General features: G+C 39.3%; 1 protein-coding gene across 2 annotated transcripts in view; it reads right to left on the bottom strand.

Annotated features, from left to right (window-relative positions):
• The window catches only part of ctnna1 (catenin (cadherin-associated protein), alpha 1), an 84,234-nt gene extending 69,313 nt beyond the window's left edge, over window positions 1-14,921 (bottom strand). The window contains exons 1-5 of one of the 2 annotated variants that reach the window (XM_022205942.2): window positions 14,631-14,921; window positions 12,832-12,949; window positions 12,271-12,466; window positions 921-1,087; window positions 329-448 (exon numbers count right to left, since the gene is read on the bottom strand). In XM_022205942.2, coding sequence (XP_022061634.1) covers window positions 329-448; window positions 921-1,087; window positions 12,271-12,466; window positions 12,832-12,936 — 588 coding nt within the window. In that variant the 5' untranslated portion in view covers window positions 12,937-12,949; window positions 14,631-14,921. The remainder of the gene's footprint in view (window positions 1-328; window positions 449-920; window positions 1,088-12,270; window positions 12,467-12,831; window positions 12,950-14,630) is intronic. The other variant, XM_022205943.2, reaches the window with a different exon arrangement.
• Between the last annotated feature and the right edge of the window lie 678 nt (window positions 14,922-15,599).

The raw sequence follows: 15,599 nt of genomic DNA, 5'->3' as shown, positions 1-15,599 counted from the left end.
AATTTGACATTGGAGGAAATGTGTTGTCACATTTAGAGTCAAGCCCTTATGGTCTTTTCTCCCAGTCTGCTTCACTGTAACTGGTAGTAAGAAGAATGTTCATGCTTACTGCATCCAATCACCCAGATAAAGCATAAGGCACTCTTCTTGTTTACTCCACTCCATTGTTTTACTTCCTGTTTTCTATTTGAGTTGGAGAGCCTATTTTGTCTTAAGTTGCACAACCACTAACACTCACTGATGCACCTGATAACCTCCAACCAATTAAATCCACCGGATTTCTGTGCTCCGACAATCTCCAACTCTCTATTTGCTAACTGTACATTACCTGCTGTCTCTTGGCTGCCATGATGTTCAGCTTGTCCACCTCTGGTTTCAAGGCCTTGTATTGGATTCCCAAGTCCTGCTCTGTTCCTGCATTGCGCACTTTAGTAAGACTGTCCTCCACCTGAGTCAGGTAGATGATAAATGTTAGACAATTCTTAAAACAGGAACAGTGACAAATACAGCCCTTTACTGCCTTTAGAAAATGCAAAGAAAATGAATAATAAGTTTGCATAATAACGTGCGATATCTACAAAAAATATAACTCTTTAGGAAAATGTTCACAGTAATGTTCAGAAGTGGGCTAGGCTTGAATACACTGAGATTTCAAATCAGGCCCATTTGGTATTATTCCATTATTTATACTTAAGTGTCCCTGAGTGAGTGACTAAAGAAATGTTAGTAAGTACAATGGCCCATCTACAATGTGACCATGAAAAAAAACACACTGCCACAGAGATACAGAGTGAAATAAATCTTTGATATTTTTGATGGTTTGTTTTGTCTTAGAAATTTTTACTCAGAGAAATTATTTGCTCTTCTAAAAAATGAATTGAAGCCAATTAAAAATATGAACTAGAAAGTAACTATCTCACCAGTTTCAGCTGCAGTAGCAGTTTGTAGACATCAGACATGTCCGCCAGCACCAACAGATGTGTGACTGCGGAAAGGAGGGCTCTGGCAGCTCGAACCATATTGCCCCTCTTCACAGAGGAGCAGGGGTCTTCTGCAAATTCTCCAGAAGCCAGCCGCATTGACTCACCTGAGAACAGGAGACAAAATAAACATCTGTTGCACCTTCGTTTAAAATGAAATTTGAAATTAAAAAAAAGTTCAAAACAGACTTTCACTCTTTGTTTCCATGGACTGTTAAAAAAGTGGCTTGAATGTTTTTTTTCTTTTATCATATCTATGAGAGTCCTGAAATAATTTTCCAATCTTTGGTGAACACAAAGGAAAAATGTCGTACTATGAAGCGGCTACATTTCAATTACCTTGAGATATAGCCATGATTCCTGTTATTCATTAAGGCAAAATAGTGCCACAGCATTCTTTATTCATTAACTGAAACAATATTAGATAGATTATCAACCTGGCTAACTACTGAATTGGATATTTAATCGTTTTCTATAATAAATATTAATTGAAAAACGTGTTCCTTTGACTGATGCAGCCACTTCTCCTTATCTATAGTTAAAACTGTGTGGTTTCAAGCAACGTCCCACCCAGAGCACAACATGAGTAGTTACATGTCATGAGTAATATACAACCAACGCTAAACAGAATAAATGTTTGAAATAAACATGTACGTACAACATAAATGAACAAACGCAAAAAATGTACATTGGCTGGATAATTATCTGCCTCTTTGACTTTATCCCTTTACTAATAAGCACAATCTGCCATGAAAAAAAACCACATATTCACTGATCCATGGTCAAAAGTCTCCATTTGAGATTTAGAGAAGCATGTGGGAGACACAGCAGACTGATGCATTTTTCCTGCCTGGTCAGGGTCAGCATGTGTCACACAGACTGTTTCTGCTTGCACACGGAGATGCACACACGAGAAAAGAGGTCAAAACCACAACAAAAGGCCCTCTGTCTGGTTTGTCCAGCACATGCTTTGTCCCGCATTGGATGGGCCTGCACAGTTGACTAGGCACACAAATAGACTTTGTAGTCTCACATCATGAACAAGACAGTAAATCCAAAGTTTACTTCAGCGGAGGCACAGCCACACTCAAACTCTAAAAAGGTCTTTAAAACCACCAGGGCTGCAGTATAGATCCAAAGTCAACAAAAAGACATGATCTTGTCTACATTCCTAAGCATAAAAACAAAAACACAGTAAGAGATGACAAGCAGCATGACATTTCTCACCCCTGTGAGGTATGCTGTAGTAAGGAGGCATGTGAAAACTAATTTAGCAGTTCATACTTAGCTGGTACCATCTTGCTAAATACTTCTTCAATGACAATCTGTGTATGTAGAAGGTGCCACTATTCTTTGTGCAAAGCTGCTTATTAAAATGATATGACGTAATGACAGAGGCTGTACTTCCTCCCTGCATGCCCAATTCATGCTGGGATTATCTAGATAGACTTGAACAGAGTCTATGCTGTGGTATATAACGTATGGCATATGACGGTCATTGTAAACATAGAGAAATAAAAATACACACATAACTGTGACATGGTAGTAATTTACAGTGACATCTAATATCAATTATTTGGGTTTACTGGAATCAAATATTTCTACACTGAGTTGCAGTACTATGCAGAAAGTTAACTGCTGTTAATCGTAAAAAACGACCAGACAAAACTTTAACGTCATTCAAAAATAGGTATAAAAAAACAAACAAGGTTGAATAATTGTGCTGAATTAAAACTTAGCTCACAAGAAAAAACTATCATCTACTGGTTTAACATATGTCTAGTTGACCTGATCAGCCAGTTTGGCTTGTTTTTACATTCTTAACCAAAGAAACGAGCATATTTACACCAGCTTTCTTTAGTTGAGTGCACTGCGGGGTAACTGTGTTCCCCACTGTGCTGTATATTTATTCAGGCGCTACCTTTGAAGTGCTGTTCAGAGGTATGTGCAGGTCACTTTGTGCCCTGTGCAGTAACGGTCTGATGTGCTACCTGCTTTAGCCAAAAGCTTCTTGAGCTATTGTTGCTTGTGTTGGGTGGTTGACCTCTATTATGAGCTCTGAAGCCAACAAATTCCCAAGCCCATTGCCAGTTTTATTTGTTGATAAAGCTGCCCTTGCATCCCTGGCCTCTGCAATACAGAATGTTAATACTGAAGCTCCTAATACAAAAGTCTTAATCTCTTAAAAAAGTGGGGGGAAAAAATCAGGCTCTCAAAATACTACAGTATTCCTTAATACTATTAAAGCAGCAAAGCCTACCTCCAGCCACCATGACACTCACAGTTTAGATACTAGTTGGTGCTTTTAAAAAGGAAAAACTGACACATCATATTAACTGTATATGCGAGTGGCTCAGAGAAAGAACAGAGTGCTGTGGAGTGCTTCTTTTCAAAGTCAAAGTGTCAGTGTCCTCTCTCACTCCAAGATAACGAGCAAGCTGTATTTAGATACAAAGTGAAGTAACTTCTTGGCTTAGACATCGAGAATGTTTTCCAAGTATTTTCTGGCCACAGGCAGTCAATAAGTTCCCCAACTGACTGAACAAGAGGTGAATGCATGTGTGACAGCTCAAACAGCCTGATGCCCAAACTCATCAGGAACTAGGGTTGGGAAATGAGCACCAGTTCCAAATTGTCAGATCAATCAGAATTGTCTGCCTCCAAGTTTATCAATTCCTTTTATCAATGCGGGCATGTTTCTTCTGACAGCTGCACTCTGAAAAACAATGATGTCAACCTGATGCATCAATGCTACTGGAAATCTTCAAGGAGTGGTCAGAGAGGAAGAAACGCTCCAAAGCGTGATTTCATATTCATAGGTCTGTGCATACTGGAGCAGAAAAAGGTGTAGAGTTGAAATATTTCCACATATGTAATTTTGATGGACAGAAATAAGTCACTTGGGGGTTTAATAACTGCCAGGAGAAGGATTTTTAAGTCCAGGAATGCCATACACAAATATCTGACACTCTATAGTACCAGTAACTCCCACCTGAGCAGCATGTCCATCAAAGAGGGTAAGTATCATGGTTAATAACAATAGCACCATGAATGCAAGCTTAGATTTGTTTCCATGACTGAAGAAACTCCAATGAAAACAAATGCTGCACAAATATCTCATTTCATCCATTTTAGATGCTAAGGCTACAGCCAGCTCAACTCTAACAACAGTTTCAAGTCAGCAAAACCCTTTCAGGCTCTCTGCACAGAAAGAGAAAATGATGAGCGAAGAATGGGTGAATGAGTGTCACCCTGCAGTCACAAAATCTGAAGTGAAACGTTGGCACCTTTTCTCCGCAGTACTAGAGCCAAAATCTCTGAAAGTTATCTGCTTTCCTGGAGGATAGTTATGTGCCAGTTCGTGTACAGCTTAAGGTAGATGTAGAGATACAGTCTTGAGCTTTTACATACCTGAGTCATACACATGCCTTTCATGCACTGTGTTCAGACTCAGAGATAACATAACAGTTGCATTTGAAGTCCTTGAAAATGTAAGACAAAGTTCATGGCGGTTCCTGCTTTCATAACCATCCATCCATCCATCCTCTATACACCGCTTTATCCTCATTAGGGTCGCGGGGGGTGCTGGAGCCTATCCCAGCTGACTCGGGTGAAGGCAGGGGACACCCAGGACAGGTCGCCAGTCTGTCACAGGGCTACATACACAGACGAACAATCACACTCGCATTCACACCTACGGACAATTTAGAGTACTCAATTAACCTCAGCATGTTTTTGGACTGTGGGAGGAAGCTGGAGTACCCAGAGAAAACCCACGCATGCTCAGGGAGAACATGCAAACTCCATGCAGAAAGATCCCAGGCCCACCCCAGGATTCGAACCAGGGATCTTCTTGCTGCAAGGCAAAAGTGCTAACCACTACTCCACTGAGCAGCCCGCTTTCATAACCATGAATGGTGAAAAAACACATAATAATTTCACTTAGTACAAGATGTCTTTGAAACACTGGAAATGGCAGACATCGCAAAAACTGAATCTGTATGCTCTGTAACCTGCACAAAATAACATTTTTCTTGTATTTGATGGATCTTTTGGGGGATTTATAGAGTACATCCAAACTACAAAGAATCATGTTAAAGTAGAAATCTAATGCATTTGCTTTCAGAGGGGGACCCACAGGGAATGATGCATTTTCAAACTTATACAACTTAAGTCATAAGAAATTGTGTTAATTATTCAATAACAAAACCCCATATTAAATAGTGTTGCTCATTTTCAAAGATGTCAGCTGACAACTTACAAGCATTAGACAAATAACATATTTATAGTAAATTACAAAAAAAAACAGCAGTAAAAAACAACAACAAAGGACCCGAGTTAATTCCTTAGTATGAAATAAATTGGCTGCAGAATAATTGTCAGCAGAATGAGCCACACTTTGCCGCTGTGCCTTCTGCTGCAGAATATGCTGGTAAACCATGTTTTATCAGTCTGCCATTCTGTGGTTCTTTCTAAATGTTTTAAATTACAGATAAACACACATAGGTCCGTAAATCCTAAAAAATTGAAGATCATCAGTTCAACAATTCCTGCAATCTCAAGCTCTCTTAATACAGCTCCCTCTTCGAAGCAAATACTAATAATTCTGTTGGAGGCATTTATATAAAAGAAAACATTTCTTTAACCAGTGTGACATTTAGTGAATCATTCACAGCAGAGTTTTCAGAGAGCGTATTCAGGTTTTGTATCAGCTTTACCCACAATGACTGGATCTAAAAAAAAAATGTATTAGAATTTTTTTTTGGAGAAAACATTAGACTCTTATTTAAAATTTCAGCTAAGGTTTTCAAAAGAGCCAGAGCATAACGTTTTTCTGGGGAATGTGCTTTTTTCTTTTTTACTGTCTAACCACATTGTTCAGCTTATTCTTATAAATCATAGATTTTTTTCTTTCTATGGAGTGGGCTGTAAATAATACCTTATAAACTGTCTTTTTTCAGAAATAGCAGTCTTCGTGCGGCCATGACTTAACCAGTGTTTACTGTGCTAAACTGAAAACTAGATGTGACTTAAAATGGGAGAGATTTATCACTGCACTCAACCATTTCATCTAACAGTTTCAGCTTTGATGGGTGAAACCAGTTCAGTTCTTACCTTGCATAGTTGCTCAGAATGGTCTTCATTGCTGTATTTTTCAAGATAGATCGTGCCTTGGATAAAATCAATTGCTTGTCTTTAAAATGGAGCAGTCTGACAACAACTGTCCTTGGTTTTCTATTGTCTGATATGAGCCCACCCAATCTGGTGGATCGTTCAATTTCAGTTCATGGCAGCTCTGTTGCCATTTCTGTACAAGTGTGTGTGGGTGAATGAATGAAGGAGGCAAAACATTGTAAAGCACTTTGTTGACTGCTTTGAAACAAAGTACTATATAAGTGTAATTTATAGACCATCTTTTAGTCTAATTTTCAAGGTATTCCAGCTCCTCCAATCATCCACAGTCACTGGCAGGCTCTTTGGCAGTAGCTGAATTTGAGAATAATTTGTCCATTGGATATTTTAAAATCATCAGTTTGCATGAATTTTAAAGTGTTCTCATATTTGTTGAATCCATCATTTCTTAATAAAAACGGCAACTTTTTGCTCTTGCCTGTTGAATAGTTATTCACTGTTCCACTAGTTTAGCCACTAAAGCAGTCTTCTTCAAGAGGAATTTCTTTCCTGGCAAACATACTTTTGACCTCTGACAATATATCCGATTTTAAAGTGATTGTGTATTTATCAGGAGGCAATTCATCAGTGGATACAATGGCAGGCAAATTTCTGGTGAAATAGTCCTAAATGCCCCTCGCAATCTGTGAGCTACACTCAAACAACCAGTAGGACTTCAGACCAACTTTTTACGTTTGTTGCACAGGTGCCCCTAACATTTTTACTTAGATGCCACCAAAAACTTTAACCATATCTTTTAGCATCAAATAATACATTTGAAGCATTACCGGTTTCTAAATTCTCATACAGTAATGTCTCAATACATTATGTAAATTATTGCAGGGAAGAATAAAGGCCCAGTTAACCGTGTCCATTTATAGGTGATAGTTAACCTATTCTTTTTACTAAGGATGATCTGGGACATATAGTTAGTAAAAAGTAGCTCTTCTTTGGCTATATGATAAGCCGTGCTACATTTTCTACCATTTCTGATGCCTCACTGGCTTGGTTTGCCGCTGCCTGGCACTGACACACTGAGGAGGAGAGGCACACTGCTCACTCAGCCACACACCTGCCACAGCACACTCCAGGCCAAGTTTCTTCTTTGCAATAAAAGCAATGCATAATGTTGGTCATTTTATCATATCACAGTTTTTCACCACAGGGTGGGTATTGGTAGCAGCAGGTGGTGCAGCTTGTCCGATGTGCACAGAGACTAGTGCAGCTTAGAGGGATAGAGTGTAATCCAGGTTGTTTTCTGAAGCTATAATTTAGAGATGCCCCCTGAACGCCTCACATGCATGCTATCATTAGACAACAATTTACCAATGTTCTCTAAATGCTCCACATGCATCGGTAGATGCTACAAGGAAGCTGGGCACAGTAGCTTCCAGTCCCAACTGAGTAACGGCCAGAGCAATCTGACAGGTGTGTGGGCAGAAACTGTCTAGTTTGAAAACGGTGAAACAAGCTGTAGATCTGTGGAATAAGGGGTAAAATTTACCACAGTAAAATTTTGTGTGACTTCGTCGATGTATACTTGGGCACACCAGCCCCACACCCACACCCACCCACACACCCCCACACCCCCACACACCCCCACACACACCCCCACACCCCCACACCCCCCCCACACACACACACACACACAGCACTGCTAAATTCCAGATGCCCAGATGCACCTTCAACAACTCTGTGTGTATCTGACAGATTTTTGTTGCAAATGCTACAAAAATGAGATCATGCTGCAGCCTTGACAAGAAGAAACTATTAAAAAAACACCTAAAACTTTACCAACGGGCTGCGTTCCATAACCACAATGTTGTTTGTGCAGAATAGAATTTATACAAACATATTTAACCAAGCTGCATAAATGATATAAAACATCCATCCATCCTCTGTACACCACGCAATCCTCAATATCATCGAGGGGGGCTGGAGTTTATCCATGACTTAGGGCAAAGTCAGGGGACACCCTGGACAGGTCACCAGTCTATCACAGGCCTACACATACACACTAACAATTACACTCGCATTCAAACCTTTAGTTATTAATTAAACACGTCTTTAGACTGTGGGACGAAGCAGGATACCAAAATTAATATCCGGACAGTGCCGTAGCGAATGAATATTCGGATATTTGGGAAGTTCGGGTCCAGCCCTAATATTGAACTGAACTGAGAAACGTCCATGTTGTAACAAAAATACCCACTACGAGGGTTAGGAAATGAAATATTAAAAAAAACATCAATGGACCCCCCTTGGGGATAGTAAACTGACAACGTGTGTTTACAGTATCACCAGAACCAACAGAGTCCACGGTACCAAACCATGACACTAGAAACCAAAGTGCATACCAATAGTGCACTGTTGCACCATTAGTAGAAAGAGTTTTCGTCCCTTCAAAACTCAGTATGCCTTTTCAGTCTAGCGCACACTGCTGTAAACTGGGTGTGACACAGAAGCGATTGTGGCTTTAGCAACACCACATCAGCAGCAATTTTAATCATATCATCAAATACTTCATCTTTATTTTAAAAAAAACACTCCAGTTGCAGAAGCTGCTTCTTCGACTTTAACTATTTCAATTACAGTAAGAGCTAGAAATTTTCTAGCTACAATCTAATTAAAATTATTAAAATTATTTAAAAAAGATCTGTCCACACATTTTTTTCATAACTAAGGCTTGTAACTAAGGCTGGAGCCATTTATTGTCTTAATAGTGCTAAATTCTATTCTCTCTATTCATCATTTTGTCTAGAAATTAGAATGAGGTCAATACTATATTAAAAGAAACAAGTTTGGCATTTTTACATTTGAATATGGCTAAATCTACTAATAAATATTGACAATTATCTTTATTCAGCCACCAAACAAGCGGGCCAACTGTTCATCTCAGGTCTAAAACAGAACCAAGGTGAAGATAACCAAGTTAAGTACATTGAAAACTACTAAATTCTCAGATTAATACATGAAGTTGGAAACATTTACTGGGCAATTACTTCAAACCATTAATACCAAAATGTTAATCACTTTTTTGTTCATGAACAAATCAATAATTTGCTATATTACCATTCTAGGAAAGAAAGTGAATTTTTACATTCACATTTGGAGATGTCCTCCCAATTCAGAGAAGTGCTGTAACTCCCAATCAGACTCTGCAATGTTACCGATTTGTCTGATTTCAGTTTTGACAAAGAGCTAACGCAGTTTTTACAAATGATGGACAACAAAGACCTCCAACGCAGTCCTACCCCTCAGGCTGTTCTTCCCCCCGTGAACAAAATCAATAAGGCCATTTTCAGAGGGCAGATAGTGATCAGTGCTCCTTTAATAAACTTCCATCAATCTAATGCTCACCTGCGGCCCACCAAGTGCACGATGAAATGATTAAAATGTATATCACACAATAAGCCTTCCAAACAGCATGACAATAAAGACACAGACAGGGAGGGAAGGGCAAGATGGGGTGAACAAGGACAAGAGCAGACAGCAATGGCTGAGAAAAGAAAAACAGCGTAAGAAATATCCACTGATGTGTGAGACAACTGACTTATTAGCAATGCCAAAATATAATATCTGAATATATGAAATATTCCAAAATCATTAAGTGTAGAAAACTACACACGAGCATTAAAATAAGTTAAGAAAAAAATACTGCGTCCACTAGCCACTTCAATAAGCATTGTAAGCACAGTCATCCTTTATCATCGCGTCAATTTTTTCTCCCATTTTAAACAGCTGGTAAGCCACAGCTGGGTGGAAAATGCTCTCTGAATCCAGGAGTGGTGGGGGGGTGTTACCCTACTCAATGGCCGTATTATCAGTCCAGGCACGCTCCACTGAGCAGCATGGCATAGCTGACAGCCAGGCCTAGGCACCAGCTAACAACAGTCACTGAATTCCAGCCCAGTGACAGCTTACCACGACTACAGTAACATTCCTGGGCACTGAGCACTGCACAGGCTATCTAGAGACATGTTTTCCACCTCCCAACTACTCAGAGCAGAGCTCGAGCAGGAGCCATCTAACTCGCTGGGCATCTGGGGGGGAAAAAAAGACACAGTGACACAGATGTCACTTCAAAAGGTGATAACAGCCACCCTCGAGTCATAGCTCCCTGGTCTCGATGGTCTGCGAGTGTGTCAAAATACAGAGAGATATACGGAGTAGAAACAAGTAAATTAGACTTGTTCACATGGTTGTTACATGATGAAGCCTGCTACTGCAAGACAAATGGTAATTTCATTGGCGGGTGGTTTGATGGTTGATTCCTGTCTCGAGACTTGTGGGAGTCATGAAATTGAATAGGAAATGGACTGTGTGTGGGTGGACTCCCACCAGGCAGGTGGATATAGCCATTTAAATACATCTCACATCATTGGTGGCATCTGCAAACTTGCTTCCTGTATCGCTTCTTGCACTACCCAGTTGTGATCTCAGAGGCAACAGCTAAAAAGGGAAGTGTTTTGATTAAAAAGCAGGAACAGTGGCTAGCTTGTGTGTTACTTTTTTCACACAATGATTAGGTTCTCCACTAAGCAGCAAAGTAAATAATCTTTTACATAGAATACTAGATGAATTTCCACTACCATAACAGCAATCTTTAAATCATTTCCATAAACAAGACAAGGTTCCTGGCATGTGATGATAAAGACAAACGATTTTGGCTTCCACCTAATACAGTTTACAGACCTAAATTTATTTTTTACCACAGGCATGGCCAAGATGAAGGCCTAAACTTATTGAACCCAATTTTTTTTCCTCATGCAATCATTTGAAAATTTAAAATTACTGCAGAATGATACTGTTCCAACTCAATGTATATATCATCTGAATGTCAAAATCTAGGATTCAAGCTCTTTTTAAGCTTGGCTGAAAACCCACTGAGGGCGATAGCCAATAAAAGTCAGCTACTTGTGTAATGTGGCATGACATCAGTGACTCTGCGCTTAATCAACACGCACAGCATGGTGGACCAACTGCTAGATCTTGTCCTATCTACTTCGGTACGGTCTCCATCTTGATGTGCTTTTCATGGAGCGAAAAGTGACGTAATGGGAGTATGTTTCTTGCAACTAGCGATTTAGCATTATTCATCTTGTTCTTTATGACTCATGCAGCCAGAACAGGTCATAACTCTGACACATCAAGCTGACATATATTTCTGTTTCTGACAAGAGTGTATCAAAGACGTGACACAACTCGGGTTTTTATAATAAAAGGTTGGCTATTATGGAATCACTGTATATCACAGAGACTAATGATAAAGATAGGATTGGGCAAATATATCTGAAATTATCCTTACAGAATCAGCATGAGACAGAAACGCTTCCAATGAGTAAATAAAACAAAAATCTTAACTATTTAATCCATTACTTTATGAATTAGAAATAATTCATTACAGAACAATTCTGTTTGAATCATATTTTACTGAATTAGATGATAGAGAATAATTCTGAGTTACTGCGCAGCCCTAACTTAAGGAGTATTTTTCTCTTTTCTGGCCAAGACTTAAAACTATAATGTGTTCTGTATCAGGTATACTTTAATTCTACATTAATGGCAGTTAAATACGGCTCTCTACAAGTCACACCAACCGCAGCACAAAAACTAATTGAATGAGCGCACACACAGCCACAAACATGTTAAATCCTACTGTGTTGATGACATTTTCTCTGTTATACTAACCATTTCTTATTTTTTGTCACAGAAGCACACAACAGGGCAGCAACAGGGCATGGAGTACCACACAAAAATCAAGACTAAAAACAGAAACCTCCTGAGCAACTTTACACTAGACGACCATGATGCAGATTTCTAAGGGGAAACGTGCATAAATTGGATTTTGGCAGAAGGTGAACAAATGACAGTGTCTAGCCTGAAATTAATGTAAACTGTCTGCATGCTTAAATCAAAAGTCTATTAATGGGTTCCCTGAAAACCCCATAGCTGAAAGAAATCTATCAGGCTCAAGGCATATTTTTATGTCAAGGTCCTCTACTGTGGCAGCTCATATGTACATAGCTTATGATTTATTTATCAGACATCCTATCTTAAGAAGCACTCTGTACAAGCTGGAGATCACACACTGTTGCAATACGTATTTCCAATATACCTTGCTTGCGGACATCCTCCACAGCAGCAGTCAGCTCATCCTTAAGGAACTGACTTTCCTTGGCAATTTTTTCTCCCTTCTCAAGGAAGTTTTGCGTTGCGGTCTCCACTGACGCAGCCAAAACATGAGCCTTCTTGGAGCGCCCCTTCTTCTTGTTAGATGGACCTTTGTTGCTGGAGTTTACCAAAGTAGTGACCTACAGCAGTGATAAAAAATGTTTCATCAACAGAAACAGCTGCTTAACAATCTCTCTTAAATGTATTTGGAAGACTATATTTCAATAGCCCTTTTCACACACAAACCCTATGAAAGAGCTGCTTTAGCTCAAATAGTTAAAATGAAGGAAAACATCTCTGTTTATATAATTACCTTAATATGGCAACTTCTGTTGTTTGGGAAAATGTAGCAAGTGAGGAGCTACTTTTTGAATACTATTAATAGTTGCTACACTTTAGCATAACATTAAAGTTACTGTATTTTGAGGCATTTTAGTAACAAAGTCTGTGCGCCCGTTCTACCTATGACCTATCAACCACATAAAAATACACGTGTTTACATTACCTGGGTGACTAGGGGCTCCAGTAGCCTCTCCACTGCCAGAGTACGGATCTCTAGACTCTTTGGGTCCCATTTAAAGTTGATGTTAGCTGTGTTGATGCTTGTCATGATGTCTGGTTATCTGGGAGTAAAAATAATGAACAATGTCAAAGTAAAAAAGCTGAACCAGGAAACCAGGCTTAAAAAAAACAATAATAATTCTCCGAATGCAACAAAATAAAGACTATATCAAACATAACATCTTCTTTCAAAACAAAGAATATCGACTGTCATATAAAATTATTGTGGCTGTATATTCAAGAGGATAAGCTTTTGTTTTGCCATTACAAAAAAGTTTATTTCGCAATATTCAGACAAGTCCCGAAAACTCTGTGCAAAATTCTAAATATTAAGATCCCTGTAAGAGCCAGCAATGCTTCATCCCTCACAACATGATTGTCAAAGGCAGCGCACAGTTACACTGTGGCCCAATTTCGATTTCTCTTTTCATTCACTGACTGCAACTAAATTGATTAGCTATCAAACATGGAGGGGCAGGGATAATAAGTAAGCCCTGAGGGCCAGGGGGCTTCAACCAAAAAGTTGGTCAGCTGTGTTATGAGAACAATGTCATAGCCTAGATTGTCAACAAAGAGGCAAAAATATTAAAAGCAATGAAAGAGCATGTGAATGAGAACTTTCTAAAGTAATACTGACCTGTTAAATGTTGGATTATGTACTTTCTGCTTTGCCTTCAAGAATCCTAACCACAAATATCTTTTGTGACTAAACCAAAAGATACCTGCTAAAATAGATGGATGCAAATTGTCTGGCACAGGTGTAACTCATTTCAATGTCTGGTACTTCTCAACTACTCACCGACCACTTAGTATCTTCACATGAAGAAAGCTTTGGCTAGATTTTCAGGAGGCTTTAAAAAAAAGGCCAGAATACAATACAAGCAAACGGAATAGTTCATGATGTGAAAAGCACTGAAAAATTAAAATTGAAAAAGTCGGTTATCAAGGGCTCTTTGCACAAACACTGGAGGTAGCTTGTACTAATACACAAATATCAACATGGACCGTTTCCACTGAAACCACGTTCTACCTAAAAAAAAAAAAAAGAAAAAAAAAAAAGCAGAACAAAAGCTGCGTTTAAAAGGGTCTGATGATTTATCCAAGTAAGTGTAGGAGTGGAAAGGAAACTGCGCACACTTCCACTGTATGGGTGTGGCAGGTAGAGTCCCAGCGAGAATTATCTAAAATCTGGGAAACTGAAAGTTATTTGAAGAGAAACCACAACATGCATTTACGCCATTTAATAAGTAAAGAAAGTACGTATATCCATAGCCATAACACTGACTTAGAGAGAAGGGACGGCAAGGTGGGTCAAACACCTGGTTAGCGAATGTCGTATGCTAACACCAGCGTTAAGTAGCTAGTTACACCTGTTGTAGCGAAGTGTCGGTTTAACACGCTTAGGGAAACGTGGGAGTTTAAATAAAAGACACGCTTGCGTAAAGTTAGTCGATTTTCGACAGGTATTTTCGTCGTAACTTTTCGCAGGTAACATTTGAGCCAACTCCGCCTAACGCACGTATGTTACCTGCTACCAGATAACGTACAGTGATCCTAACACGGCATTTTGCTAAAGCTAATGCTAATCGACAAACAACAACAACGGTAACTGAGCTAGTCTGCTTTAAAGCTGTGGAAAAATACTCATCTGTCGTGATAATATGCTGTCCGGGTAACTTCTTCATGTAAAGACGGTTTAAAATGTACAGTTTGGAAAGTAATAAGGACACCTTTTAAACTTACCGACAACAATCCGCTAGACAAACGGAGTTTAAAAGTTCAAAATGGAGGAATGTGAATTACGGAATTCCTCGCCTGGAAAGTTTTCCTCCCTCTTCCTCACCTCGCAGACTCAACTGTGCTCCTCACGTCCGACTCCGAGGTTACTTCCACTCGAAAGTATTTCGAAAAAGTAAATAAGAGGGCAGTGAAAAGAAGTCTTGAGCTCGTACTGACCTAAAAAGTTTCGGTTCAGACCGTTTCGATGGAGCAGACTATTGCCTAACAATGGATGAGGCGGAGGGGGGCCGGGGCGGTGACCGAGTTCCTGAACTTCCTGGCAGAGGGGCAGGCCGACCACAGGCCGCAGCAAGCCCGAGCAGCGAGGAGGTGTTTCGGGCGTGGCGCTGACTGTAAGTGTCCATATATGGATTAATTATTGCTTAGGACCAGGCCAAGCAGTGGGATAACAGTTTAACCATTTTAACACAGAGTCTGAAGTAGAAGTTTTTAAAATCCAAATGACAGGACAGCTGAAAAAAGTAACACAGTTGTTTGGAATCCTGATGTTAAATAGTGGCAGTAACAGAATATCTTCATACAGTGCAATGTAAGTCTATGTAATGTCTTTATTTCTGCTGATTTCTTGTCCAGAAATGCCAAACATAGCATATGTGTATATATAGTTTATCCTGAAAGCATATTTAGCTACTGCAGTCTTTGTGCCCTGAGCAAACACTAACCTTCAGCAAGCCTTCAAACATTACTAGAAAGTTTTTTTTTTCTTGTAGCCTTCAGGGAACAATCTACAAATGCTCAGTAGATGATTGGAGACAGCTGCCATTGAATGTGTTTTGTTTGTTTGTTTGTTTGTTTGTTTTTCTAAAAATGTTCTGAGAATATTGTGCAAAATTGTAGTAATGTTTTCAGATGTAAGTTTTATTTTAGTTCCCAGAATTTTCCCCTTAATGGTAATATTATTTTTCTAAATCC

The sequence above is a fragment of the Acanthochromis polyacanthus genome, chromosome 10, assembly GCF_021347895.1.
Source record: "Acanthochromis polyacanthus isolate Apoly-LR-REF ecotype Palm Island chromosome 10, KAUST_Apoly_ChrSc, whole genome shotgun sequence".
Lineage (NCBI taxonomy): Eukaryota > Metazoa > Chordata > Actinopteri > Pomacentridae > Acanthochromis > Acanthochromis polyacanthus.
Note: the sequence above shows the minus strand (reverse complement) of the source record. Positions and strands in the feature narration are given on the sequence as shown.